Below are 25,241 nucleotides of genomic sequence, written 5' to 3'. Positions count from 1 at the left end.
AATCACGTCCACTTTTGACCAAAAGTCCAATTTTGAGAAGTTTTTAATCTTTGATATATAATCCTCTTCGTCCATTTTGCCAGTCCGACGTAGCAAATGAAATAAAAAGGCCAATCGCACTTGACTGCGCAGAAGAACAGCGCGACGTAGCGTTTGCTCACGTACGCCCTCTTTGTTGTGGCAGAGAACTGCCTCAACCTGTGCCTTTTCACTGCGGGTTTATTTCCCATCAGCAAATCTAAATATGTCACCAAAAAACATTAAACTTTAATGGTTAAAAACATTAGCCAGTGTGTGTGTGTTGTGTGTGTGTGTTTGTGTGTGTGAGACCGCTATGGTGAGTGTTAAACCAGTTAAGCCAGTGACCCCTGAAATGGACAAACTAGCCCCCAGATGGCCTTTCCTTCTCGAACATTTTCACTGAAATGCCATTCATTATAGTGTCGCCGCATACACTGTAGCGCATCAAAGATGATAGAAAGATAGATAGATGGACGCTTTATTGATCCCAACGGAGATATGATGTTCTACCACACGTACATATCGTGGACGTAAACATTTTACACGTCTTAAAAGCACGGATGATCTTTTTTATGACGGGTGACACCCATTGGACGCGGGGGAACCAATCGGAGGCCGCCGTGAGGAAAGTTGTCCTTATATGGAGAGGGGCTGCGTCAGGAGGGTCCTTAAAAGTGCAGCGGCCAACCGGTGGAACGTCACAGCTAAGCATCCGAGCTCGTGGACAGCAGCCGTCAAGTCAGCACCTCGCTCGCATCCTCCTCGCTCAGGTAAGGGCACCTCTTTTTACGACAAATCACAATTCTCTTCGAAGTCGTGTTTGAGAAATGTCATTGCCGCCGACGCGCTTTGTGACTTTCCGTACGGATTTAAAGAAGGCTTGAAAGCGGGGTGGTCGCGCCGGGCTAGCCTTTTAGCTTGTTAGCAGCCGGGAGGTCAGGCGAAGCGCTGACGCCCGCGTTCAAAGAGACGACGTGCGGCTTCGTGACGACACTTACCCGATGGATCTTTTATCCGTCCTCGTTTACTAAAGCGGGCTCTTTAAAGTCTTTGACCGTCATCGACCCCACCCGGCCGGCCGCCGGCATCCCTCTGGTACGGCATCGTCTCCCCAACGGCTAGACGGATTACCACAAATGGATTAGCTCCCCGATCACCTCCATTTTAATCTTCTGGATTGAGCGATTAGCATCGACATTAGCCCCTCGCTTTGAGGTCGAGAATTTATTTTTAAATCGTCGCATCTCGTTTACGAGATGAGGCGTAGAGTAGAGCGGGGCGAGATTGGATTGGCATCACTGACGATAAAAAATTCTCATTTCTATTTATGCTTTGACAACTCGATTGTCGTTTGAAAACGGATTACTTTACAAATGAATACAATGCAAAACAATATTACCGTTTGATATTCCACGTGCCATGTATTTTAACGGAGTTAAAATGTTAATGCATGACTGTTTAAATATAAAAGTACCTGATTATTTGAGAACATATCTATTTACAGGGAATTACAAGTATAATGGCTTTAACTCCTGAAAAGATGATTAATGTTCTGAGCTAATAAATGAAAAAGCGCAAGCTATATAGCGCTAACGTATAAAAAGGGCTCTTCTCAATATTAATTGTGATGTATTGAGACGCTATAAGTGCGACAGCGTATCGCTGGCGAATATCCAAATCGGTGCTGCATGTGGCCATTGTACGACCCCCCCCCCCCCCTGCTGGTGAATTATTCAAGCTTTGATGTTGCAAGGGAGTGGCTGCGTTTGCGGGACAGCGTTTGCTGCGTGGTTGTGCAGCGCCACACTTTTTCCATATATGGCCGCGACCGGACCCCGCTTTGCCTTTTTTTTTGGGGGGGGGGGGGTGGCGCCATGACGACACGCAGCGGAACGAGGCAAAGGGCTTCCGAAATGGTGCAACTTCCTGCTCCCTTTTTAGGTGCTTCATACTCATTTGTTTTGTATTTCAGAGACATGGAAGACGAAATTGCCGCCCTGGTTGTGGACAATGGATCCGGTATGTGCAAAGCTGGCTTTGCCGGAGATGACGCCCCCCGCGCCGTCTTCCCCTCCATCGTGGGACGGCCCAGGCATCAGGTATGCTGGCACCCTTCTTCGGATCTTGAAGGCACAAAGGAGTACGCGTACATTGAAATGGCCTGCCAGCTTTTTGGATCATGAAAGTTGCACCATTTTTTTTTAAAATGTGTTGTAGCAAGCGTATGCAAATGAGCCTATGATTGCGTCCTTTGACTAAAGGCGCTTGTTTTATAACATTGCTCCTCCCGGCGGCAGGGCGTGATGGTGGGCATGGGCCAAAAGGACTCGTACGTGGGGGACGAGGCTCAGAGCAAGAGGGGCATCCTGACCCTCAAGTACCCCATCGAGCACGGCATCGTCACCAACTGGGATGACATGGAGAAGATCTGGCACCACACCTTCTACAATGAGCTGCGCGTGGCCCCCGAGGAGCACCCCGTGCTGCTCACCGAGGCCCCCCTCAACCCCAAGGCCAACCGCGAGAAGATGACCCAGGTAGGCCTGCCGGCTCCTGGTGGTGGTGCTGCTGCGCAAGATGTCGTGCGCGCTGCTTTTTTTGGTCTCTTCCTTGCTCAGTGCCTTTCCTCCTTCAACTTCCAGGTGTCTTTTCTGAGCCCTCTTTCCAGCACTGTGCGGACTTCAGGTTTCTTGTGCGTGGCTCGCCACGGCGCGCGGCATGGCGTGACTGCTTTGCACTCACAACATGGCACGCAAAACTGTTTTCAGTGGCATGTCGTCAAAATGGGCTCGGTTAATTTAACAAATGTAAAGTGGGAATATCACTTTAAATGGTCTGATTTTCAACATGACACTAATGTCACTAAAAATGAATTGTAATCTATTGGTTTCAAGAAAATCCAGGGGCATATGATGGAATAACAAAATTTCAATTAAAAACGGACAGTTTTTTTTAACATTACAGTGGAAATTGTCCCATAATTTAAACAAAAAAATATAATCCAGTCACATGTGATAAGCAGTATAGTACTGTTGGCCTGATTTTTCACATCCTAACAAAAATTGTGCCTAAAGGTGATAACTTTGCATACCACTAGAGGGCAGCTGTGTTCATACAAAGTGAATTGACTACACTTCTGACTTGGCATGCTTGGGCAAAGATTTGTGGTCTATCTGAAGCATTTCGTTTTTTTCCTCCCCTCCCAGATCATGTTCGAGACGTTCAACACGCCCGCCATGTATGTGGCCATCCAGGCCGTGCTGTCCCTGTACGCCTCGGGCCGCACCACCGGCATCGTGATGGACTCCGGCGACGGCGTCACCCACACGGTGCCCATCTACGAGGGCTACGCGCTGCCGCACGCCATCCTCAGGCTGGACCTGGCCGGGCGCGACCTCACCGACTACCTCATGAAGATCCTCACGGAGCGTGGCTACAGCTTCACTACTACTGGTCTGTGACACATGAAAGTCATAATTGTGCAGTAACACTTAAAGGGGGTAATGCAACCCAGTGTAAACGGGTATTTTTTTTGTGTGTGTGCATTGTGATGCAGCTGAGCGCGAGATCGTGCGTGACATCAAGGAGAAGCTGTGCTACGTGGCTTTGGACTTTGAGCAGGAGATGGGCACGGCCGCCTCTTCGTCCTCTCTGGAGAAGAGCTACGAGCTGCCCGACGGGCAGGTGATCACCATCGGCAATGAGAGATTCCGCTGCCCCGAGGCACTCTTCCAGCCTTCCTTCCTGGGTAAGGCCCGCCTCCATGAAGGAAAAAAAAAAAAATGGGCAAAGGTGACTGAAGGCGTTGCTCTCCAGGTATGGAGTCGTGCGGCATCCACGAGACCACCTTCAACAGCATCATGAAGTGCGACGTGGACATCCGTAAGGACCTGTATGCCAACACGGTGCTGTCGGGCGGCACCACCATGTACCCGGGCATCGCCGATCGCATGCAGAAGGAGATTACGTCCCTGGCCCCCACCACCATGAAGATTAAGGTAATGTACACTGTTGGGGAAAAGTACCCCTGCCCTCCCTGTCTGTCATGCTCTGCTGCCCCTCAGTGGCCAAAATGAGTAATGTCTCTTGCATCCACCCCAGATCATCGCTCCTCCGGAGAGGAAGTACTCGGTTTGGATCGGCGGCTCCATCCTGGCATCGCTGTCCACCTTCCAGCAGATGTGGATCAGCAAGCAGGAGTACGATGAGTCTGGCCCCAGCATTGTCCACAGGAAGTGTTTCTAAAGAGACTGTTGGACCCCCTCCATCTGTCCCCCCTCCCACCTGTCAAACACACTGCTACCAACCCAAAAGGGTGGCTCTCATCAACACTGTCTGCCGAGCCAGCAGCTCCTCTTTACAGCCCCTCCCCTACCCCCCCTTGGTCGCTGAGGAGCTCTGCAGGAACTCCAGAGCACCCCCCCCCCCCACCGCAGGCAGTGTGAATGTGAGGAATATGATTTTTGTCTAGTTTAGGTTCTTTAGTTTCACCACCTTTATTTGCCTCTATGAAGGTTTCCAACTCCTGCCGGGCTTTCCTTGCCCCCGGCGGGCGGCTCTGTTAGTATTGCTTGATGTAAATTATGTCATCTGTTTGTTTTTGTACTTTCAGCCTTAAGATATTTGCTCCAGTTATTGTCAATATGCAAAAATGAGAGGAGAAAGGACAGCTTCTACTTTGTAAGGTGGTGTTGTACGTGAGGCTCGCCAAGCTTCTGGTTACATGACAACTTAATAAAGCGCACATGTCAGATCTCATTTCTCACCTTGTCTTTATATCAAAGTGTTGCATTCTTGGTTTTACAAAGAAAGTATATTGATCCAATTTGTACTGCTATAAAGTGCTTTTACTGTTATGCCCAAGTGCAATGAAAAGACGGTTGAATTTTGAATGCCAGTACGATACTTCTCCAGGCTTGGTTTCAAGCAGTTTTGCTTAACCTTTAGAATACAGGTCAGCTGTGATTGTTAATTGAGCACCTCAATTTCCGCTGACAACAAATGGGGGGAAATTGCACTTCTCCCTTAAGATGGATTAAACACGGAGTTTGCCAAATTCATACTTGACACATGCACAATTGGAGAGCTGTTGGTTGAATGGTGGGGTTGGAGGGAATTTCCTTCCCTTAAGCTTTTGACATTATGGCTCCCAGAAGACACCGTCATCCACCTCATCTTGGGGCCAAACTCGATGGGTATTGTCAAGTCGGAATTATACAGGTTTGTTCTAGAGCTTTCTCTTATTCAATCTATACCATGGCTGGAGTGCTAATTTGGTGTGTGTGACCTCCACATCGAAGTCCTTTCCCTGCCAAGCTCGAGATCCATTCTAACGTGTTTAAAACATTTTCCTATTCAATAAGTTGTTTGATTCTCTAATCGTGAATGTACGGTTTTTTTAAGGATCTTTTTTTTTTCGATTCCGCTTGATGACAGTATAGCGCCAGTAAGCTGCTTTGTCACCCGTCAATAAACGCCACCAAAGCAGCGGCGGCAGCGCGGCGATCGAGTTAGCGGAGATCGACTGCTTTCACCTGCTTCCGGGCACTAGTCGCGGGAATTTGGAAACGAATGGATCGTCGCGCCATCGATTGCCGCCTGTCGTGAAACAACTTCCGTGGAGTCGCCGTATGTGACTCGATAACTGTCGGCGTTCGCTGACAGCCAAACGTTGTTCGACGAGCTTCACTTGTAATGTAACGCCGGGCGTTTTACGACGCGAACGGTAACGGCTTCGAGTTGACGTAACCGCCTCGCCTTGCGTGTAGCTTAGCCTGCCTTCGCGAACGTGTGTCGCTTTGTTTGAATGCGGTTTGTTCTTATTTACGCGTGTCTTGTGTTCGTAGGTGAGCAGAATGCAGAGCGCTCCATTTGGGGACGTCCTGCACTGTGAGGAGCAGCTCAGGTCCACACTCTACTGCGATGACAAGGACAACGTAATCAACATTTAGTGCTTCACCCATCTTGTTTTGTTTTTGTTTGTTATGAAGGATTTTAGAGGTGTCTGAAGTTATCGCCTTTTTAAAAAAAGAAATGTTCGCAAACATTGTAGTCGCTTGTGCCGTTGCTTCCAGTTTACATAATTTAGAAAAACATTGCCGCTCCAAGTAGTAGCGTGGATGTTGCCACTTTGCAAGCCGCATAGTCGAGCTTCACCATTTGCCAAATCACTCTTTGAATTGCCAAATCACTCTTTGAATTTGTGTGTCAAGAAAGTATCTGATGAAAAAGAGTCCCTACGGGTTTGGGGCCTATATTTTAAGATTCTCTTTGTGGTGCTAATATGCCACGAGAAAACAAAAACAAAAAAAGTAGTAACTTGTGATAAGGCATTATGTTGGTCAGCCACATTTCACATTTCTATCGGCTAGGGAGGAGGTCATTTGAGCCTGGGTTGTCAGCGGACTTGATGGCGAGTCTTTTAGAGCACATGTTTGTTTGTCCATTTCTGGAAAGAGTCCTGTGAATGAGCTCATTGCCGAACGTTAAACCACTGAATGCATCACTGTCGTAAAGGGGCGAGACGAACACTGGAGGCAAAATGGAGGAGTCAATTCAATTCATTTGGGGTGATGAGTCCTCTCATTCTTCCCTTTTACTTTTCGCAGCTTCGGAGGAAGTTGGCCCAGCTCCAGCGGGAGTATCTCAAGACCGCCCAGAAACTGCAGGTAAAACCATAACCACCGTTAAAAAAAACACAACACATTTTTCTCTTTGCGGGGGTGCTGTAAGAAATCGGGAGAGATTTTTTTTTTTTTTTTTTTGTACGTCGGCATTGGCAGCGCGCCGAGCAAATGGAGGCAGTGCGGAAACACGTGAGCAATGAGGTCGCCCCAAAGCAGGACCACCACAGCCGCCGCCAAGGCCCGCCAGGCCCAGAGGGGACGTCGAAGCCGACAGATGGAGCAGACAAGAGCTCGTTTGGCACAGAAGACAAGGCCGTCCACATATCCGCAAACATCAAAGACAACCTTGCAGGAACAAGTGAGGTCATTTATTTCTATTTTGTTCCGAAGATTGTATTTGGTGATCAACTGAAATGATTTCCACCATTAATATTTGGCATTTTGACACATATCACTGTTGGCCTTTTTCTTATTGTTCTTCTTTAAAGGTTAAGCATAAAATCCTTGTCGTTGCGGCTTGATGTATCCAACGTAATGTGACGTAACACTCCCCACCCAGGCCCCGCCGATTCCAGTTGTAGTGGCACGATCGGGACCCCGCTCGCGTCCACGTTGGAACCGGAACCGAATTGCAGCGACCCGGCGCGCCCTTCCAGAGCCAGTTCCACCCTGCGCCTGCGCTCGCGCCGCAGCCGCATGCGCTGGCAGAGGGGCGCAGATGAAAGCCAAAGTTCGGGACCGGTGTCGCTCCGGGATGAGAAACAAGACAGTCGCCAAAGGGAGAATGAGCCCGTGGGACCGGCCGGAGGTCACCTTGCGCTTGAAGAAGAGAGTCCGGATCATTCGGTAAACCGGGTACGCTGCCAAAACTGAGATCCAGTTTCTCAAAACAAGGGGAAATAGGTCATTGTTCTGTCCCGGGCCAAAATATCCCGTTGCATGTCACCAGGATGACGCCAAATTTACTCGGAGACGGTTTTGGCGCAGATGAAATCTGCGGACGTGAGCTGTGAGGCTTTAAAAGTAGTGCTTTGACGACGCCTTGGTGCTGAGGGACCGCGTTGAAGTGAATCGAGCGGCGTCGTTTCAAGCAAAGTAGTGATTTGCGGCCATCGCGTGGCTTTTATGGGCCGCTCTGTATTCTTTTTGCCGTCGGTTACTCGCAGGGGGCCTTGGTCAACTCCCCAGGCCCAATGTTGCTGTTCTATTCGAAAGAAGTCATGTATTGCTGATCTTATTGATATGATTCGATTTTTTTTTTTTTTAAAGACGAGTCTTTGCAGCGTAGAAACGACAGGAGCAGGAGAGGGCACGAGTCTTTTGGAGCCCCGCACGCCGGCGGAGGGGCCGCTTTACCCCGCCGAGTACTACGTCCGGACCACCAGGCGCATGGCCCTCTCGCAGGGCCAGCCGGACCCGCGGGCCGTCATCATCCGCGACCGGCCCAGCTCGGGGCCACCTCGCCGGAAGAAAAGCAGCCCGCTCGGGGACCGCCGCTGCCCTGGGGCCCTTTCGCCCCCTCGCGTCTCTCGTCCGGCGAGGGGGCGGAAGAGTCGGAGGCGGGGAGGTGGGGGCGACCTCGGGGTCTCCCCGGCTCTCCGTCAGGCGCTTTCTCCAAATTCCCAGCCGCCTCGCCAGCCGCCACAGGCCACGCCCCCTGACGCGCAGCCTTTGTCCGGAGCGCCGGACCTCTTTCCCATCTTTCGCAAGATGATCAAGTCCACCCCGGGGGCCCCAAGTAAGACTTGCATGCTGTCTTTCGCCCTCCGTGGCTGAGAAATAATTGAAACGCTTTCCCCCCCCACCTCAATATTGCGATTAAATGTGCGATTATATTATTTTCCAAGGTCCTATGCCGACGTATTTTTTTTTTCAATTCATTTTTTTACAAACGCAAGCAATAGATTGTCTATTAAAATAAAGCAGGGGTGTCCAAACAACGGCCCGGGGCTATTTGTGGGCCCCATTCGGTTTTTTTTTGCGGCCCGCTACATGACAAAAATAAATAAAAACAAACTAAAAATGACATTTGACATTGGCTGCAAGGTTAGCTGAAAAAAAGGTTGGGATGGTGTCAGAAAAACAGGAGCTATTACTACGCATTTTTCCAAAAAGTAGAATATGATGATGTGTCGCCGGCTGAGAGGACGCGATGGACAAGTGATGGATTTCTTCTTCAAATGTGTCCTCGTAGGTCCCGAGAGCTGGCGTTCCCTCCTCCTCCCCTCCCCCAAACTCAGCCCGACCCCGCCGCTCGGTCCCCGCATGCGGCTGGCGGGCCGCCTGTCGCACTTTGACCTCCATCGGGATTTCCACTTGCCCGACGAGCAATTCGCCGCCCTGAAGCTCAGCAAACTCCGCCAAGTGGCCGCCGAATCTCGGATGGAAGTTTTCCCGTCGCCGCGCCGCAACACGGGCGGGGTGCGACGGCGCTCCGGAACGCCGGCCGAAAGCCTCGGCCTCACGCCCGCGGTTGAAAAATGGTCCGGCCCATCGGAAGACAACGACCCCCGAAACGTCGACACGCGACTCGACCCAAAATTACCTTTGGACCCGAACAACTTGTGTCCGAGTCTGGTGGAAGAAGAACCGAAAGGTTTGGACCAGCAACGGGAACCGCTTCCCGGCTGTGATCGCCCCCTGGAGGCGGTCCAGGAGGACGACGGGCTTCAAGACGTTTTTCCCGAAGCCATCAAAAACGGACTCGGTGCGCAATCGCCTCCGCCGCGGAGCCCCGCGGTCGCCTCCAGCCCGGCGCCGCCCTCGCCGGGCCTCGCCACGTCGCCCGCCGACGATGCCGCCCCCTCGCTCAGCCTTCCACCCCCGCCGAGCGCGTCCCCCCGACCGTCGGACCCCTCCGACGGCCAAACGCCGCCTGCTGCGGAGCAGCGCGCAAGCTGCACGCTCCAGGTGAGAAACTTGGAAGTGAGGCTTTCCACTGCTATTCGCGGGGTGACGTGGACGTGGAGACAGCCGCCAGATGGCAGCAAAGCGCTACTTTTATGTGAGTGAAGCGCTTCAACTCAATTTGCCGCATTTGCGCGGACGTGTGTTCAGGCCCCTGCGGGAAGCGCTCTGGTGGACGCGTGCTGCCTGCGGGACTCGGACGGCCGCCTGTGCGTCGCGGCGGCGGCAGAGTGGGCGGTGTCTTTGTGGAGTCGACCGTCGCCATCGGGCGCTTGGACGCGACGACACACGTGGCACTTCGCGGAGGTCAGTGCGGACAAAGTCAAAGTCGCCGTTCGCTTTTGTTCGGTCCCAGGTGTTCAACTCTACTCTTTTTTTTTTTTCCTCGGGCTGCAACTATAACAATTAATTTCTTCATCATCGATTCATCCGTCGATTGGTTTTTTTCCTCATTTATCCAGAGGTGTCAAACTCCACTTTGGAGTGTGGCGGGCCGGGTCTGGCCTGAAACGGGGCTCGAGTTTGACAGCGGTGGATGCATGGGACACATTTATTTGTCTTTTATCCCCCCCCCCAAGTTTCCATCAGATATTCAGAAATCAGGCCATTTGAAATTGACAGTGCCGGTGAGATCTTGTTGCTGTTGTTGATCCACGCAGCCGTTGACAAAGGTGTTCCCCGTCCCGGACGGCGCCGGCCTGGTGTGCGCGACCTTGGGTCGGCCGGAGATCCAAAAAGTGAGGTACGCCCGCACCCGCTCGCTCACCTCGCCCGATCGCCCTCCCCTCTTTGAGACGTTTCCCGTCATCCGCGCGCGCTCAGGGTGCTGTCGTGCCGCGGCGGGCGTCCCGTGCCGCTCCTGGACGGCGACGTGCGGGCGGCCGTGGGTGTGGCCCAGGCCCGGCTGGTCACCTGCTCCCGTTCCTCGATTGGCTGCACGCTGCGGGCCTTCACGCTGGCCCACGATGGCAGGTAAGTGAGACTTTGTGAGCTAACACCGTATGCATTTTATGAAACGATAACATGCTATTTATTTTTTTGGGGGGTGAACATTTACGGCACATTTATCTTTGCCTGCTTGAAAAAAAAAAAAGACTCACAAACACAAATATGAATTGATTATCCCCCCCCCCCCCCGCAGCGCTACCCACCGTCTCCATCTCGCCTCCCCCGGTGTTTGCGTTCGGGCGCTGGCCCCGGTGGACGTTCTCCCCGACGCTCTGATCGGCAGCGACGAGAGAGGCCGACTCTTTGTGTGGTAGGATGAAACGCCCGACGGTCACTTCATTTAGTTGCATCGCCTCGTTACGTTTCCCCTTTTTGTTTTTTTGTGTTGTTTTTTTTTTATTTGGATATTTTTCAAGGAATTTGAAGAGTGGACACTTGCTGCGGAAAATCGAGCTGGGTGACGGCTTATCACACACGTCCTGTTTACGAGGATTCTCCTGCCGTGTGAGTGTTCGTCGATGGACAGGAAGTCGGACATTTTGCTCGGAAGCAGCCATTTTGGAGAGTCACGCCAAACTGGAGCCACGTACACTCGAGAGATGAACCATGTGAAATGACCAAATCTTCCGTTTTGTCACTGTCACTGTCCGGCTCTGTCCAGGGTGTGCTGTTGGTCCTCATGCGGCATCTGTTTCTGGGCCGCCTGCAGACGAAACAAAACGTCGCCGAGCGTGAAGTGTTCTGCGAACAGAAAGAAGAGGAGAAGCCGGCACTCTTCTCCTTGGTTGCGGTGAACCCTCTCAGCGGCAAAAGCGTCCTGGCGGCCCAGTTGGAGCCGCCGGCATCCTGGTTGGGAAGGTGAAAGTGACCAGATGTTTGTGACATTAACATTAAGTTTGAATGTGATCGCTTCATTCGGAACTTAATAGGGTGTGCACAATTGCGCAACCGCGGTAAGACGAGACCGGCCGATGAGCGGAGGCTTGGCCGTATGAATTTCTGATGGTGACCGGCTTCCTCGCAGGCTGTGTGAGGCAGATGCCAGCGACGTGGCGGCAGTGGGCGTGAATCATAGCGGCTGCGTGTGCGTGTGGCAGCTGAAGCGGCGGCGTGGCGGCATCATGGTGGCGGCGGCCCCCGACGGCATGGGCTGGCAACTGGCCCGCTGGGCGGAGGACGGCGCCACGCTGGTGACGGGCCACCGTGACGGCAACGTCACCTTGCACTTTGACCTCGCCGTCCCGGACCATTTTATGTGATTTTTAGTCACAGCCGCTTGTTTTAGAGCGCCAATCCGACACTTCAACTTAAAAGAGACTTTTATGCAGACTACCGACTGGAAAATTTTATGACCGTGCCGTCGACTTCAGTGCTTCTGTTGGTTAAAAAAGACCACAAAAAAATCAAATAAAATATTTTTTGAACTTGCATTAAACTCGTGAATTGTGTTCAACCACATTGGTGTCTTGCCTTAATTGCTTTATATATTTTATATATTTATTAAGATAGACTTTTGCATCATTTTCATAACTTCAAATTAATATACATTGGAACATATTAAAATAAACACTTTTTCTTGGGATTTTTTTTTGAAAGCACTATATTGGGGCTTTGTTTTCTAAAATTATGGCAATCTTATTGAAATATGAAGAAAATGAAATTATTCCTCCAAATAAAAATATAAAATTTAAAAATGGTTTTATTGTGTAGTATTTCATGTTTTTTAAAAATACCCTTATGACGAGGATAAACGGATCAGAAAAAGGATGGATGGATATACTGTAACGAGAAAAAAAGACAATTGCCTTCGTTAATATAAAAACAAAGTGGTCAATATGTGTATATGGAGGTGAACATTAATGAGTTGTTACATTTTAATTTACAGTAATCATACAAAACCTGTATTTTACATGAATAATAAGCTGTGCTTGGTTGCGTCTTTGCTGTGTTTTGTTCTGCGTTTGGCTGTTTTCCCCAGTCATGTATCGTTGTAAAACAAATTTTAAAAACAGCTTTTAGTTGTCAATTTTCAATGCCTGCACAGTCAGCACATGGACATGCGCATGATCTTCCTGTAAAGTCCAGAATGTTTTTGGTACTTGTACCAAATTGCCCTTACAGTTATGGTTTTCAAAGCGTCCTTGTTGGCAACCATGCGTTTGATTAAAGTCCCAGGCTCGCCAACTACATTTCCCATGAGCACCCGTTCAAAAGAAACACATTGACTCAATCGGATCACAGCGTCTGCCTCACGCGGTCGCTCATTGGCTCATTCGCACTACGCTTCCCATGATGCATAGCGACGTCAGGGTGGAATTCAAATCCAACGGACCAATAGGAAGCCGTCACTACCCCTGTTCACTTTTTAAATTCATATTGGCAACTGTTGTCACAAACTGGCCGGACGTCGGACGAATAAGTTTCGCTAGCAGGTTTCTACCCTAAAATTAACAGTTAAAGGGGTTTGGCATACTTTAGAAGTCGATGTTTTAAGTGTTTGGCTCACGTTGTCTTCGAAACGCGGTGAGTTTCGAGCTTATTTCAGCTTTGCTTTTTAACGTGGAGTCGGCCTTTCCCCGGCTACTTCGCCGACCTCGAAGCAGCTTTTCCGGGCGAGAATGAGTGCGCCGACCGCCAAGCCGCAGCAGCAGCCGCCACCGGCGGTGGCGAACGGCGGCAAACCGTCGTCGGCCTTGGGCTCCACGCCGCTCAAGGAGATCCCCGAGTTGCTGGTGGACACGCGGGCGAAGCGACGCTACACCCGCGGCCGCTTCCTCGGCAAGGGCGGCTTCGCCAAGTGCTACGAGATCACCGACATGGAGAGCGGCCAAGTGTTCGCCGGTAAAATCGTGCCCAAGTCGCTCATCGTCAAACCGCACCAGCGCGAGAAGATGACCTCGGAGATCGCCATCCACAAGAGCCTGGACCACCCCAACATCGTCGGCTTCCGAGGCTTCTTCGAGGACGACGACTTCGTCTTCGTGGTGCTGGAGATCTGCAAAAGGAGAGTGAGTGCGCGACAGTCCGGTCCGGTACCTCTGCCTCACTTCGCATAACCCTGCCAAGGCAACCAACTTAACTAGTAAACCCAAGAAAAGAGTATAATGGTTCCGATATTCGCCGAGCTGGCCCCGCGAATAGCCCAAATCCGCGTATAATTAACGCCTTTTGTAGATTAACTGACAAACGAGGATGAATCTCCAATTACCACAATAAACAGGAAGAGTCCCCCCCCCCCAACCACCACCACAACCACCATCAAAGTATTGAAAAAAATAATAATCTGCAAATAGTTGATTCTGCCTGATCCGAGTGCCCGCTCTAATACCTTGTGAGACGAGTAACCTGACTGGCAAGTTCTTACAACAAAGTCATATTTAAAAAGACACAAGTGCTTTGATTTGTCAGCCAGTCTTTGAGATGTTGCTGTTTGGTGATACAGTGTCGTGAACTCAACCCACTTTAACAAGCAGCGGTTTGACAAATGGTGACAAATTATTGACGGTGGGCTTTTAGAGGTGTCAAAATCCACAAGCGACCAATCAAGTTTAATCAACAACTATTTTGAATGTGGATTATTCGATTTGAGCAACTGCATAAGGCTCTACTTGAATACACGTAAATCCTTTCATTTCAGCCTCTCATCGGTAAATATTCAGATTTCGGTAGTCCGTCATGACATTTTTTTAACTGGTTCATGTAAATTTATCCTGCCACATTTTGGAATTGGCCGAAAAAATTACCCCAAAACAATTGTTAGTCTGGCCCTAATTTGTGATTGGAGACACGAACCAGCTACTCGGAATCGATAGCTATGCCGCTTGTTCCATTTTCCAGTGTTGTGAATTGTTTTATTGATTTAATTTCAGTCGCTGCTGGAGCTGCACAAGCGTCGCAAGGCTGTGACGGAGCCCGAGGCGCGCTACTACATGATGCAGCTGCTCAAGGGCGTCCAGTACCTGCACAACAACCGCATCATCCACAGAGACCTCAAACTGGGCAACATCTTCCTCAACGACGACATGGACGTCAAGATAGGTGAGCGGACGAAAGGGCGCGCCAAAACACCCATCTTGGAACATCTTTGTTCAGCCAGTAAAGAAATAAAATGATAATAATAATAATCAGGCCGAGCAATTCAGTGTTCTTCCACTAGATGGCAGAAGGTTGCCTACCGAACGAGAGCTTTGTGTTCAACTCCAATTAGTTCGTTTTGACGCGTTTGGATTTGCAGATTTTGTATGTACAAAAATGAAGAAGGAGAAAAAAAGTGAGGTCAGTTTTGTACCCGGGGGAGGGGAGGAAAAACCAACTCGAGTGTTTCTCACCTCAGGGGACTTCGGCCTGGCCACCAAGATCGAGTTTGACGGCGAGCGCAAGAAGACCCTGTGCGGCACGCCAAACTACATTGCGCCGGAGGTTCTGTGCAAAAAAGGACACAGCTATGAGGTGGACGTGTGGTCACTTGGATGCATACTGTGAGTCCCGCACAGAATTCACGTTGGTTCGGAAGACCCTCGCCAATTCATATAAGGCGCACCCAAAAGCATTCCATTTTCTCAAAAGCCCACAGTGCGCCTTATACTCCGATGCACCTCATCGTGCGGAAAATACGGGGGGGGGGTTGTAGCATCAAAAATTTGTTTTTGTTTTTTAATGCTGATTCTAATCACTTTTTTTCCCCCTCGCCGTCAGGTACACTCTGCTGGTGGGCAAGCCGCCGTTTGAAACGGCGTGCCTGAAGGAAACGTACAACCGCATCAAGAAGAACAACTACACCATCCCTTGGGTAACGAACGGCAACTTCTCTTAATGGCAACGTAAATGTGTCCTGCCAACGCCCGTTTTTTTTTGACGGGCAACTTGTCAATGCACCACTAAGAAGAGGAGTTTTCTTTTTGGGGGGGTGGTTTGGCAGCACGTGAACTCGGCGGCGGTGTCCCTGATCAAGCGCATGCTGCACGCCGACCCCGGCCAGCGTCCGACCATCGCCCAGATGCTGACGGACGACTTCTTCACGTCGGGCTACATGCCGGCGCGCCTGCCCACCACCTGCCTCACCGTGCCGCCGCGTTTCTCCATCGCACCGTCCGACGCCAGCCAGCGGCGGCCGCTCGCCGCCCTGGGCAACAAGGGTGGGCGACCGTTTCGTCCCTTCCGGGGGATTTGCCGGCCGCTGGGCGCTGACGCTGACTCGTTTGCTTTTTTTTGCAGGAGGGTCCGAGGACGCCGACGTGAAGGAAGAGCACATGCCCAGGTAACGTGCTTGAATGCTCGGGCAACTCATTTTGGTTTTAGTCTCAACAATTCAGTGTGGGGGGGGGGGGCTTCTCCTAATACAAAATATTTGATGCTTTTCTGTGGTCAAAGAAGTGATCAAAATATTAAGTATGGTAGAAAATTTTATCTACAGTCGCCAAAGTAGTGTCATATTATTTTTTTTATTTACTGTAGAAATTGCCAAAAAAACAACAAACATTCAATTGAAGGCTCAACAAATTAAAAAAAAAAATCACCCAAATGTATTTTAGCAGCGATGGTTTGTTGCGTGACGAGCGAGCGGTGAAAGTGACGCGTGATTTGTGCGCTAGGGACCTGGAACCGGCCGAAAACAACTTGAAAGACTTGCTGCAGCAGCTCAACAGCATCATAGCCGCCAAACCGGCGGAGAGGACGCTCGTCCGCCAAGGTGAGGCTCCCGTTGCGCCTGCCATCGCTCGTCCCGCGCCGCCCCTTGTAACGGGACGCCGTTTGTTTGCTGCAGAGGAGGCCGAGGACCCCGCGTGCATTCCCATCTTCTGGATCAGCAAGTGGGTGGACTACTCGGACAAGTACGGCTTAGGTGAGACTGGCGGCCGCAAATTGTGCCACCGTTATCACCTCGACGTTCATTTTCAAAATAAAACCGCCTCTTGCTTTGTATTTGTTCAAAATCAACAACTTATGTCTTTACTTTCAGTTTTTTTTTTTAATGAGCTTGGTTGAGATGCCCGAGCCGTCTGCAGTTGAGTAAAGGAACCAGTGTTGCATTGCAGGCTACCAGCTGTGCGACAACAGCGTGGGCGTGTTGTTCAACGACTACACGCGTCTCATCATGTACGCCGACAACAACAGCCTGCAGTACATCAACAAGACGGCCCAGGAGTCCTACATGAGCGTCGCCGCCTACCCGCCCGCGCTCAACAAAAAGGTCGGCACGCCGACTCGTGCTGGTCCAATTAGCCGCCCCCCCCTCCCAAAACAAAAAACTCCAACCAAGTTGAATAGTATTTTTCCTCTTGATAATTGTGCTTTCCTAGATCACCCTGCTGAAGTACTTCCGCAACTACATGAGCGAGCACTTGCTGAAGGCGGGCGCCAACATGGCGCCGCGGGAGGGTGACGAGCTGGCGCGGCTGCCCTACCTGTCGCTGTGGTTCCGCACCAAGAGCGCCATCGTGCTGCACCTCAGCAACGGCACCGTGCAGATCAACTTCTTCCAGGTTGGAAGGCGCACCTTGCACAGTGCGACCGTTTTCATCCGCGCAGTTTATGGTTTTGCCTCTTTGCGCATTTTCAGTGTGATCAGTGAAGGGGCTTGAATTTGAAAAGGGCACATCCGTGGTGTCCCGTGTACTCCTTTCCGATGCGTTCCTCCTTCTCATCGAGAGCCTCTTTCTTTGTTTGGGGCATTTCAGGACCACAGCAAGTTGATCCTGTGCCCGCTGATGTCGGCGGTGACGTACATTGACGAGCGGCGGGACTTCCGCACGTACAAGCTGTCGCTGCTGGAGGAGTTTGGTTGCTCCAAGGAGCTCTTCAGCCGCCTGCGTTACGCCAAACTCATGGCGGAGCGGCTGATGGACACCGTCAAGGGCGCACACTAACTTTTTACCACCTCATCCATCCTGTCCTTTCCAGCTGAAACTTTCTCTTGCCGTCTTTTTCATTCTGATTCCCATGGATTTTTTTTTTGTGTGTCTTAAAAACTTGGGCACTTTACGCTTTTTTTATGAAAAGTGATTTTCACGTGTCAAGTTTAAATAAAGTTTCAAGTTAATGCTGACTGCAATTCATGTTCTAAGCCTAGGGTACAGCACACACTCCCAGTCGCAACTTTCATACATGCTGCCCAGAATAAATCGAGTACCGTAATATTAAATGTCACGCTTGAGGTCCCGTTCCGTGCGTTTTTGGACACACCGCGCACATTTGGCTGTTGCCGCCTGCCCGAAAATAACTAGATTTGGATGTCTTTCTTGGCAGGAAAGTGACATGTGATCTGCAATGGATTTGTTCAGCCTGAGCTCTTGGAGTGGGGGCTACACCTGTACAAATACACTGTGTGAGAGTCAGAAATATGGGGCCCTCTGGGGTGGAAGCGGTCTGGAACAACACACTGGGATACATGCTAATAGTGTCAAATTCCCACTGGATATGGATCACGCGGTTTTTCCCTTCGTACTTTTCTCTGAGGATTTTCAAATTCCCACTGGATAATTGATCACGCGGTGTTTCCCTTCGCACTTTTCTCTTATTGTATTGGAAGAGAGCGCTGTGAAGACGGGCCTTTCGGCGTTGTTGACCAATGAGAAAACACGAAAGTAAGCGGAAGCGCTGCCCTTAAACCAACAATGTTGCGCAAACGTTCGCCTTTCACAATATAATTTTTGTTGACATAAAAGTGCCATGTATTTAGTTATTTATGTATTTTAAAGTATTTTTGAAAAAACCTCTCGTATATTCAAACTATATATTTCAATATATACACACTGGGATGTTTTAGTTTGACAAGGCATTGTCAGTTAATACTTTTATTCTTTAGGCGTGGTTGTTGTGTTTCCCATTTCCCCTCCCGGTTTTCCCGTGTGTTTTTCTCCAGTCGCCTGGTTGCTAGACGACCCGATGTGGAACAAGTAACCTCCACTACCAGACATAAACAACCACTCGTAGCTTCGAGACGCCATGTCGCCTGCAAACCGGCAGTGCCTACTTGTAGAACGCGGACGAGTCGACGCGTAGTGAGCGGAGTCGGTCAGGCGGCCACTGCTTAAGCTAATGCTAACGCCGCGGTCCGTTTAAAGGGAATGATGGCTCGATGCTAGCGATGCGACTGTACTCTTGTACTGGGCCCCTTGGAGATTAAAACAATGAAAATGAAGACCACCAACGAGGGGAACGAAGGTAAAGTCGCTGTTTTTTTTAACCTTGTTTCGCCTTACACAAAGAAATATCCAAAATTCTAACTTGCAGACAAAAGTACGAAACAATTTGTGTGACGTCAGAAACAAATTCGTGACGCCATGTTAGCCCCGACCTTCTTCCCCACCTTTTCCCCGGTACGGACCGTTTCACTGTGACGTCACACGTGATTCCCGGTGGTCCTTGTCGAAAAAAAAAAATCGAAAAACTAAACCCTTCCCTAATGCAGAGTGGTTGTGTAAACAGGCGAAATGTCTTGAGTGAGGATTTTGGTCGCCATCTCCTCGAAGAGCTGACACATAAGGTCACTTGCCGAGGAGACAAAACTCTGACTAATTTACATTACCGTAGGAGTAAATTGGGTAGTCTAACCCCCAAGATGAGAAATATTTGTGAATTTTTCAGTTCAGGGTCAGTGGTAGACACTGATATTCTGCCAATAGTTTACCCACTGAAATGTAAATTACAGCCATGAAGCATTGTTACCACACGCAGCATCATTTCTTTACTGCGTATATTCAAACTACTTCCCATACCGTACCGGCTCTGACTCAACACAACCGCATAAATTCTACTTGGCACTGAAATATGTACTTTCCCTTTCAGACGTCCACCTGCCAGCGCAATAACACTTACAACTCTGTTTGAGTTGTCGGAGTTCAGAGCTCTTTCAACGGGCTTTGCAAATGTCATCGTGTCACCTGTGACCGGGCTCCGTTGCCTTTCCATGTTACCTGCAGCGAAAGTGATGTGGTGACGAGCGGTGACGTGAGGCTCGCCGTCCACATCGTCACGCTGCTCGTCTCCGGCAGCCCACCCCCTCATGTCTACAGTCCACTCCGGCGCCACCGCAGGCTGACATGTCCTCCTAACGCGCACCCTCGTCGGCCGCCATCATGTCAGCGGGGGCGAGTGACGTCCCGACAGACGAAGACTTTGAGGGGCTGGTGAGTTCCGCTACTCCCGTAATGACAACATTCTGTTAGCATGTGACGTTGTCCTTTTCTGGTCTTATTGCCGCACCATTGAACATAGCCACCAAAATGACGCTAATGCTAATGCTAATGCGCTTTTTCTCAACATGCGATTCAGCCCGACAATGGCTTCTCATACTCTGGTGATTATTCGAAAAAGGTACAGCACGTCACTCATCTTCTAATTGCTTTTTGTATGTCTTTTCAATTCATCCACGTTTCTGTTTTCTCAGACACCAAAGAAGAGAGCGGGCAAGCCTCCGCCTTCTCTGAGTGAGCGCGCTTCCACAACCCCCCCCCGTCGATGTCAACAGACTCTTGAGTAAATGTCGCGCTTTTCCACGCAGGATCTCCGTACCTCTCCAGCATGAACGTGAACTCCAGGAAAGCGGCCATGTCGGCCTGGAAGCTGCCGCGGACGTCGCTCTGCGACACGCCCGGCGGGGAAACGTACTCTGCTCGCTTCACGTCCCTCAGCAACCACCACGGTGGGTGTTCAAAACACCGGCGCGGCGCAGGGAAATGTGACTGGCGCAACTTGTTTTGCGCCTTCACGCCAGTTCAATACGTTGAATTATTTACAATTGTCTTTCTTTCTTGTTCTTTTTATGATTTTTTTTTGGTTTGTTTGTTTTTGTTGTTTAGATCAGCGATCTGAGTGGGACATGATGGCAGAGTTTCCCAGACACACTTTGCCCACCAGGAAACATCATCACTCGGTGCCCAATGGTAAGTGGGGGGGGGCTTCGCGAGTGAAGCGCCTCCGTCCGTCCGTCCGTCCGTCCGTCCGTCCGTCCGTCATTGTTGTCCCGGCTTTGTTGCAGTTGCCAGGGACAAGGAGGAAATGCATAATGAGATCACGCTGCTCAAGAAGGTAAAGCTCCCATTTTTAACGTGGCATTGGAACGAGCTCGATCGCATCGCGCGGCAAAAGAAAGGACAAAAGAGTCCGTTTGGACTCTGTCCAAGAACTTTTTTTTTTTTGGGTGCGTCTGATGTCATTTTGTCCCCATGGACGGTGCTTAGAGCCTCCACGAGCAGAAGTCTGACAATCAGAAGATGAAAGTCAAGCTGCGGCGTCTGGAGGAGGACAACGCCAAAAGAGAGAAGCAGCTGGAGGAGCTCCTGGATCCCACCAATGTAATTGCGTCTTGAGGGGCGGGGCGTAAGGGGGGCTTGGGGGCGCTTTTTGCCCCACGTAACCCGCGTCACGCTTGGGGAGAGCCACCTACAGCGCTTTTGAGTCTTATCTCACCATTTTTTTTAAACAAAGCAACTTTGGTGGGATTTAGTCTCGTTTTCACCGCTGCAATTTTAGGGGGAGTCTTTTGAAGCATTCTTTTTTTTTCATTGCAAAGAGACTGCAGAGGTTGGGCAACTTTAACACGTCTCTCTCCGCAGAGGTCCGAGTACATTCGCAGCCTTGTGGACAAGAAGCACGAGGGCAGCGTCGTAAGTTGCAAGTGTTTTTTTTTTTTTTTTTTGTGTGTGTGTGTCAAATGAATTGAAAAGCAAGACTGCGTCCATCCGTGCAGGTGGTGAACGGACTGAAGCAGAGAATCCTCAAGCTGGAGCAGCAGTGCAGAGAGAAGGAGAACGCCATCGGGTAGCCACCCTCGCTACTCGGCATTTCTGCACGTTCGGATGATCGCAATGAAAAAAAATGCTCACCGTTTCTAATGCAGGAACCTTCAGAGTGAGTTGAGGGCCACCAACCTGCAGGAGATGAAGATGACTGTGAAGAACTATTTTGAGGAGGTGAACGCAAATGGCCTCGCTCACACACACACACACGCACACAAAGGGTACCAAAGTATGGGGACTCGTTCACGCATCAGTTGGACACGCCTCTTCATCCTTTCAGATCCAGAGACTGAAGTTGCTTCTGGAAGCTTCAGAGAAAAGGTTTGCTCGCTCTCCTTCAAGCGCGCTTTGGGTTTCCGTCATGTGCTGCCTGACGAAAATCTGTGTCATGAATTCAATGGAAACGTGTTCTTTGCTGCCCCCCGCCCCGTTTTTTTTTTCCCCACGTCCTTGCAGCGGCATCTCGGAGAGTAAAGTTTTCCGCAGGCAGCAGAAGGCGCTGAGCTCCACCGTGCTGCGTCTCTCCGAGGACCTGAAACAGCTGCAGCTGGACAACGCCGCGCTGCGGGAGGAGATGAACACGGACAGCCCCGCCGCCGGCATCAAAGGTCGCCTGACGCTCACTCAAACGCTTCCTTCGTCAATCCGCTCCGCTCTACAATTAGCGATTGCGCATTAGCGGATTGGCGTCGTGCTTCCCGCGAAAATGCTAAACTTGCAAATTCTCCATCCATCTTCTCCCGCTTGTCCGGGGCCGGGTCGCGGGGGCCGCAGCTTTAGCAGGGAAGCCCAGACTTCCCTCACCCTCGCTCAGGGGTGTCCAAACTTTTTGCCAAGGGGGCCAGATTTTATGTGGTAAAATGTCGGGGGGGCCGACCTTGGCTGACATTCTTTACATTGAACAACAATATTGTTCAACAAATTTTAGTAAGCCAGTCTGTTTCACATTTCCATTTTAATTTTAATTTCAACAATCTTAAGAATTTATTTTGGTTCATTTGAAACAGGAATTTGAAATATGACATATCAGTCAATATAAACACGGAGTGATGTCTTGTTAACTCGCGAGTGATGCCCTCTAGTGTCTAAATGCTATTACTCATTTAGTGAATGCTATTACTCATTTAGCCACTAGAGGGAAGCAGTACTCTATGAAACATCACTCACCAGTCTACGAGACCTCAGTCAATGCAACACGTGTTCCATTGCGCCCAACCTGCGGGCCAGACGGCACTGATTTTATGACGGGGGCCGAGGGCCGGATGAAATTCGAACGTGGGCCGGACTTTGGACATGCCTGCCCTAGCTACTTCTTCCAGCTCTCCCGGGGGATCCCGAGGCATTCCTAGGCCAGCTGGCTGACATTTGTCTTCCTTTTTAAAAATCTAGAGAGATTTCCTGTATTTGTTGTTCCCGCTCCCCCTTTAAGACCAAGGCAAGATGTGAACAGTTTTGCCTGCTGCCTCCGAACTAGTTTTTGCACCCGTTTTGTCATCGCGGCCCTTCCTGAGGAAACGACGTGACTGCGACGTGGCCCATCGCATCCGTCTTGATGAAAATTGCCGTGTATCTCGCAGGGTACAAGGAGTGGAGCAAATACCGACTCTTGAGGAGGCTGCTGGAAATGGAAAAGGTCAGTTCAAACTCAACTCTAAGCAAGTGGTCCTCAACTAGTACTGCTGTAGGTCCACTTTTTTTAAATTTTTTTATTAATAACGGCAGAAGGGCCATAGCGCTATATGCCCATTTAGTAGGGTCAAGCCAAGCTTATGCAAATCAACACTCCTCACAACCAATGATTCTCTTTGCCAGTACACAGCAAATAATGGGAGGTATTGTGTTGAGGCACAGGAAGTCTTTTATTTTGTTAACTTGTGCCTGCTTAATAAGCCCCGGCGCGCTCTCTTGACCCGTAACGGCCGCTTGTAGCTGAAACGTAACTTTGCTTGCGTGTGACCACGACATGGCACATGCGTGTGTCCAATCAGAGACTGGAAGAGAGAAACGCCCTGAAAGCCCGGCCTCCATTGGAGCCGGCGCCCGCTCCCGTGGTGCACCGGGAGGCTCAGACGGCGGCGCCTAAGCTCCTGGACCTGGCGGTCCAGACGCCGCCCGCGGACACGGCGGACGCCCGCACGGAGACGGCCGAGGAGGACGACGTGGGCAACTTGCGAGGGCGTCTGGAGCGGCTGGAGGCGGAGCGGACGCGGCTGCAAGAGGCACTGACCGGTCAAGAGTGAGCCGCCGCGCCGGGCGCCGGCGTCTCGCCGCCCGTCGGCCGCGTTGATTGAAAGCGCCGCGCGTTTCTCTTTGCAGAGAGGATGCCAAACGGAGCAGCGCGCGGCAGCAAGAAGAGCGGGAAGACGCCCGACGGCAGCACGAGTATGTCGCCCGCGCGGCGGCCATTTTGCACACGTGTAACGTGAGCCTTTCCTAAGACGCCCGCGCAGTCTAAGCGTTACTCTCAAAAGCTGTCGCGTGGCCATCTCAAATCGCGAGACTAACCCCCGCGCGCCTCGGCCGCAGCCGCCAAGTCGGAGAGTTGAAGACGGAAAAGGAAGAGCTGGAAAAACGCCTGCAACGCTGGCGAGCCGAGCAGGCCGGCGAGCGGGAAGCGGAGCGACGGCGCCACGGGTACGTCCTGGGGTGTCCGCCTCTCTTGTCGCCCCCACGTTCTGAAAGTGGCCTTTGCGCAGGGAGGAAGTGCGACAGCTGACCGGCCAAAGCCAAGAAGAGGCCGAGCGATGGCGACGACGGCTGGAAAAAGAGCGACAGCAGCACGAGTACGTTTGACCTCTGACCCAAAAAGGCCGACGCCGCGTCTCCTTTGGAGGAACGCTCTGACCACCTCCGAGCTTCTTGGCGTGATCCGCCGGCTTTGTTTCCCGTTGGCAGACTGGAGCTGAGGCGGCTGAGGACGCTGATCCAGACTCTGGAGGAGAAAAGAAACGATGGGCGCCATGACGACCAACGGGTGGCAGCACCGTGTGATGAGACGGACGACGATGACGGCGTTGAGGAAGAGGAAGAGCCAAAGGCAGACTTTGAGAGCCGCGCAATGGAGAGGACCACCCAAAGTGAGGTAGGGATGTGTGTGCATTCGCTCACCTCACTCGAGGTTTGTAAATACCCATCTGGACTTCTGACTTTTGATGAATTCGGCGATGATAAAATTTCATATATCATCGAGCGTACTCGTCTCACTTGCACGTGATGAAAACGTCCTCCTCAGGCCGGGGACTCCAGCACTTCGGCGGACAGGGGAGTCTTGGACGAGAGCTCCTTGGTCAGCATCCAGGCCGCGTTCAGGGGCCACCTGGCTCGCACGCATCACCTTGCGTGCAGGTGAAACGCACGCCCGCCCTCTCATTCGCTTACATTGCCAGGCAACAACTCAAATCTTGCGCGCGTGTGCAAACAGTTTGCCGCGGGAAGCGACATCAGAGCCGGAAGAGCCCGCCACCGCCGCGGCCGCCAAAACCAGGTTGCACGAGGAAGCGCCGCGGCCCGTCCCCCCCGCCGCTCGCGGCTCGCCGGCGCCCTCCAAAGGTGAGAACACAATCACAAGATATTTCGCTTTCATTTTGGAAATATATACAGTACATATTTTGTTGTCATAATCGGGTAACCTGTTGAAAAACATCAACCACATCCACGGCAAAAACCCGGTTCGTCTGTGAAGCAGATCCCGACACGGGCGACGACGCCTATTCGGAGGACTCGGACGATTCGGACGACATCATCGTGGCCGAGTCGTACCCTCGGAGAAGCAGAGAGGCCAGGATCTTGTGACCGCAAAGGCACGACGGGCGTGGAAAACCTCCCCTTGCGGAATATCGCGCCGTGGTTCCGCACCGGAAATTTCTCTGTGGACTCGCCGTGGGCAGGGAGACCCCATCGCCCCCCCCCCCCCCGCCACCAAAGTGCCTTCTCGTACGGAGCGAGTCGCGCCGGAAAAATGTTTGGATGAGCCTTAGTGACCTTTGATTCCATGGCTGCG

General features: G+C 51.1%; 4 protein-coding genes across 6 annotated transcripts; all 4 read left to right on the top strand.

Moving 5' to 3' along the window:
* The first annotated feature begins 758 nt into the window (after positions 1-758).
* Positions 759-4,779, top strand: LOC127613130 (actin, cytoplasmic 2). Its single transcript, XM_052084041.1, has 7 exons — positions 759-801; positions 1,998-2,120; positions 2,319-2,558; positions 3,228-3,474; positions 3,578-3,769; positions 3,838-4,019; positions 4,123-4,779. The coding sequence occupies exons 2-7, from the start codon at positions 1,998-2,000 to the stop codon at positions 4,264-4,266; spliced, it is 1,128 nt and encodes a 375-aa protein (XP_051940001.1). The 5' UTR covers positions 759-801; the 3' UTR covers positions 4,267-4,779.
* Positions 4,780-5,520: 741 nt separating this feature from the next.
* Positions 5,521-11,958, top strand: palb2 (partner and localizer of BRCA2). Of its 3 annotated transcripts, none has more exons than XM_052084006.1 (14): positions 5,521-5,691; positions 5,868-5,957; positions 6,630-6,689; positions 6,804-7,005; positions 7,207-7,493; positions 7,917-8,385; positions 8,842-9,557; positions 9,705-9,860; positions 10,214-10,296; positions 10,377-10,526; positions 10,696-10,812; positions 10,919-11,006; positions 11,164-11,360; positions 11,527-11,958. In XM_052084006.1, exons 2-14 carry the CDS (start codon positions 5,877-5,879, stop codon positions 11,759-11,761), a joined length of 2,841 nt encoding a protein of 946 aa, XP_051939966.1. In that variant the 5' UTR covers positions 5,521-5,691; positions 5,868-5,876; the 3' UTR covers positions 11,762-11,958. The 3 variants fall into 3 exon arrangements, with proteins under 3 accessions (XP_051939966.1, XP_051939965.1, XP_051939967.1); XM_052084005.1 differs by having other exon boundaries at positions 5,521-5,746; XM_052084007.1 differs by lacking the exon at positions 11,527-11,958 and having other exon boundaries at positions 5,521-5,746; positions 10,214-10,291; positions 11,164-11,317.
* An 890-nt stretch (positions 11,959-12,848) lies between these two features.
* plk1 (polo-like kinase 1 (Drosophila)) lies at positions 12,849-17,524 on the top strand. The gene is made up of 11 exons (XM_052084034.1): positions 12,849-13,510; positions 14,372-14,540; positions 14,836-14,980; positions 15,198-15,291; positions 15,421-15,637; positions 15,717-15,759; positions 16,094-16,191; positions 16,267-16,344; positions 16,538-16,692; positions 16,802-16,984; positions 17,180-17,524. The coding sequence occupies exons 1-11, from the start codon at positions 13,121-13,123 to the stop codon at positions 17,366-17,368; spliced, it is 1,761 nt and encodes a 586-aa protein (XP_051939994.1). The 5' UTR covers positions 12,849-13,120; the 3' UTR covers positions 17,369-17,524.
* Positions 17,525-18,314: 790 nt separating this feature from the next.
* Positions 18,315-25,142, top strand: iqce (IQ motif containing E). Its single transcript, XM_052084028.1, has 22 exons — positions 18,315-18,665; positions 19,424-19,630; positions 19,776-19,817; positions 19,891-19,930; positions 20,005-20,145; positions 20,303-20,386; positions 20,482-20,531; positions 20,684-20,797; positions 21,059-21,109; positions 21,193-21,263; positions 21,343-21,415; positions 21,522-21,562; positions 21,698-21,849; positions 22,819-22,874; positions 23,230-23,477; positions 23,558-23,623; positions 23,768-23,875; positions 23,938-24,024; positions 24,137-24,323; positions 24,474-24,586; positions 24,663-24,790; positions 24,927-25,142. Exons 2-22 carry the CDS (start codon positions 19,580-19,582, stop codon positions 25,031-25,033), a joined length of 2,010 nt encoding a protein of 669 aa, XP_051939988.1. The 5' UTR covers positions 18,315-18,665; positions 19,424-19,579; the 3' UTR covers positions 25,034-25,142.
* The last annotated feature ends 99 nt before the right edge of the window (positions 25,143-25,241 follow it).

Source organism: Hippocampus zosterae, chromosome 13 (genome assembly GCF_025434085.1).
Source record: "Hippocampus zosterae strain Florida chromosome 13, ASM2543408v3, whole genome shotgun sequence".
In the NCBI taxonomy this organism is placed as follows: Eukaryota; Metazoa; Chordata; class Actinopteri; order Syngnathiformes; family Syngnathidae; genus Hippocampus; species Hippocampus zosterae.
Note: the sequence above shows the minus strand (reverse complement) of the source record. Positions and strands in the feature narration are given on the sequence as shown.

Bases quoted from the DNA above. Each gene is read 5' to 3' on its own strand.
- LOC127613130 (XM_052084041.1), top strand. From the start codon at position 1,998: ATGGAAGACGAAATTGCCGCCCTGGTTGTGGACAATGGATCCGGTATG. The intron at 2,121-2,318 runs GTATGCTGGCAC...TCCCGGCGGCAG, and splicing joins TGGGACGGCCCAGGCATCAG to GGCGTGATGGTGGGCATGGG. The intron at 4,020-4,122 runs GTAATGTACACT...CATCCACCCCAG, and splicing joins CCACCACCATGAAGATTAAG to ATCATCGCTCCTCCGGAGAG.
- plk1 (XM_052084034.1), top strand. From the start codon at position 13,121: ATGAGTGCGCCGACCGCCAAGCCGCAGCAGCAGCCGCCACCGGCGGTG. The intron at 15,292-15,420 runs GTAACGAACGGC...GTGGTTTGGCAG, and splicing joins ACAACTACACCATCCCTTGG to CACGTGAACTCGGCGGCGGT. The intron at 16,985-17,179 runs GTTGGAAGGCGC...GGGGCATTTCAG, and splicing joins TGCAGATCAACTTCTTCCAG to GACCACAGCAAGTTGATCCT.
- palb2 (XM_052084006.1), top strand. From the start codon at position 5,877: ATGCAGAGCGCTCCATTTGGGGACGTCCTGCACTGTGAGGAGCAGCTC. The intron at 7,006-7,206 runs GTGAGGTCATTT...CTCCCCACCCAG, and splicing joins AGACAACCTTGCAGGAACAA to GCCCCGCCGATTCCAGTTGT. The intron at 11,007-11,163 runs GTGAGTGTTCGT...GGCTCTGTCCAG, and splicing joins TACGAGGATTCTCCTGCCGT to GGTGTGCTGTTGGTCCTCAT.
- iqce (XM_052084028.1), top strand. From the start codon at position 19,580: ATGTCAGCGGGGGCGAGTGACGTCCCGACAGACGAAGACTTTGAGGGG. The intron at 20,387-20,481 runs GTAAGTGGGGGG...GCTTTGTTGCAG, and splicing joins TCATCACTCGGTGCCCAATG to TTGCCAGGGACAAGGAGGAA. The intron at 23,478-23,557 runs GTGAGCCGCCGC...TTCTCTTTGCAG, and splicing joins GAGGCACTGACCGGTCAAGA to AGAGGATGCCAAACGGAGCA.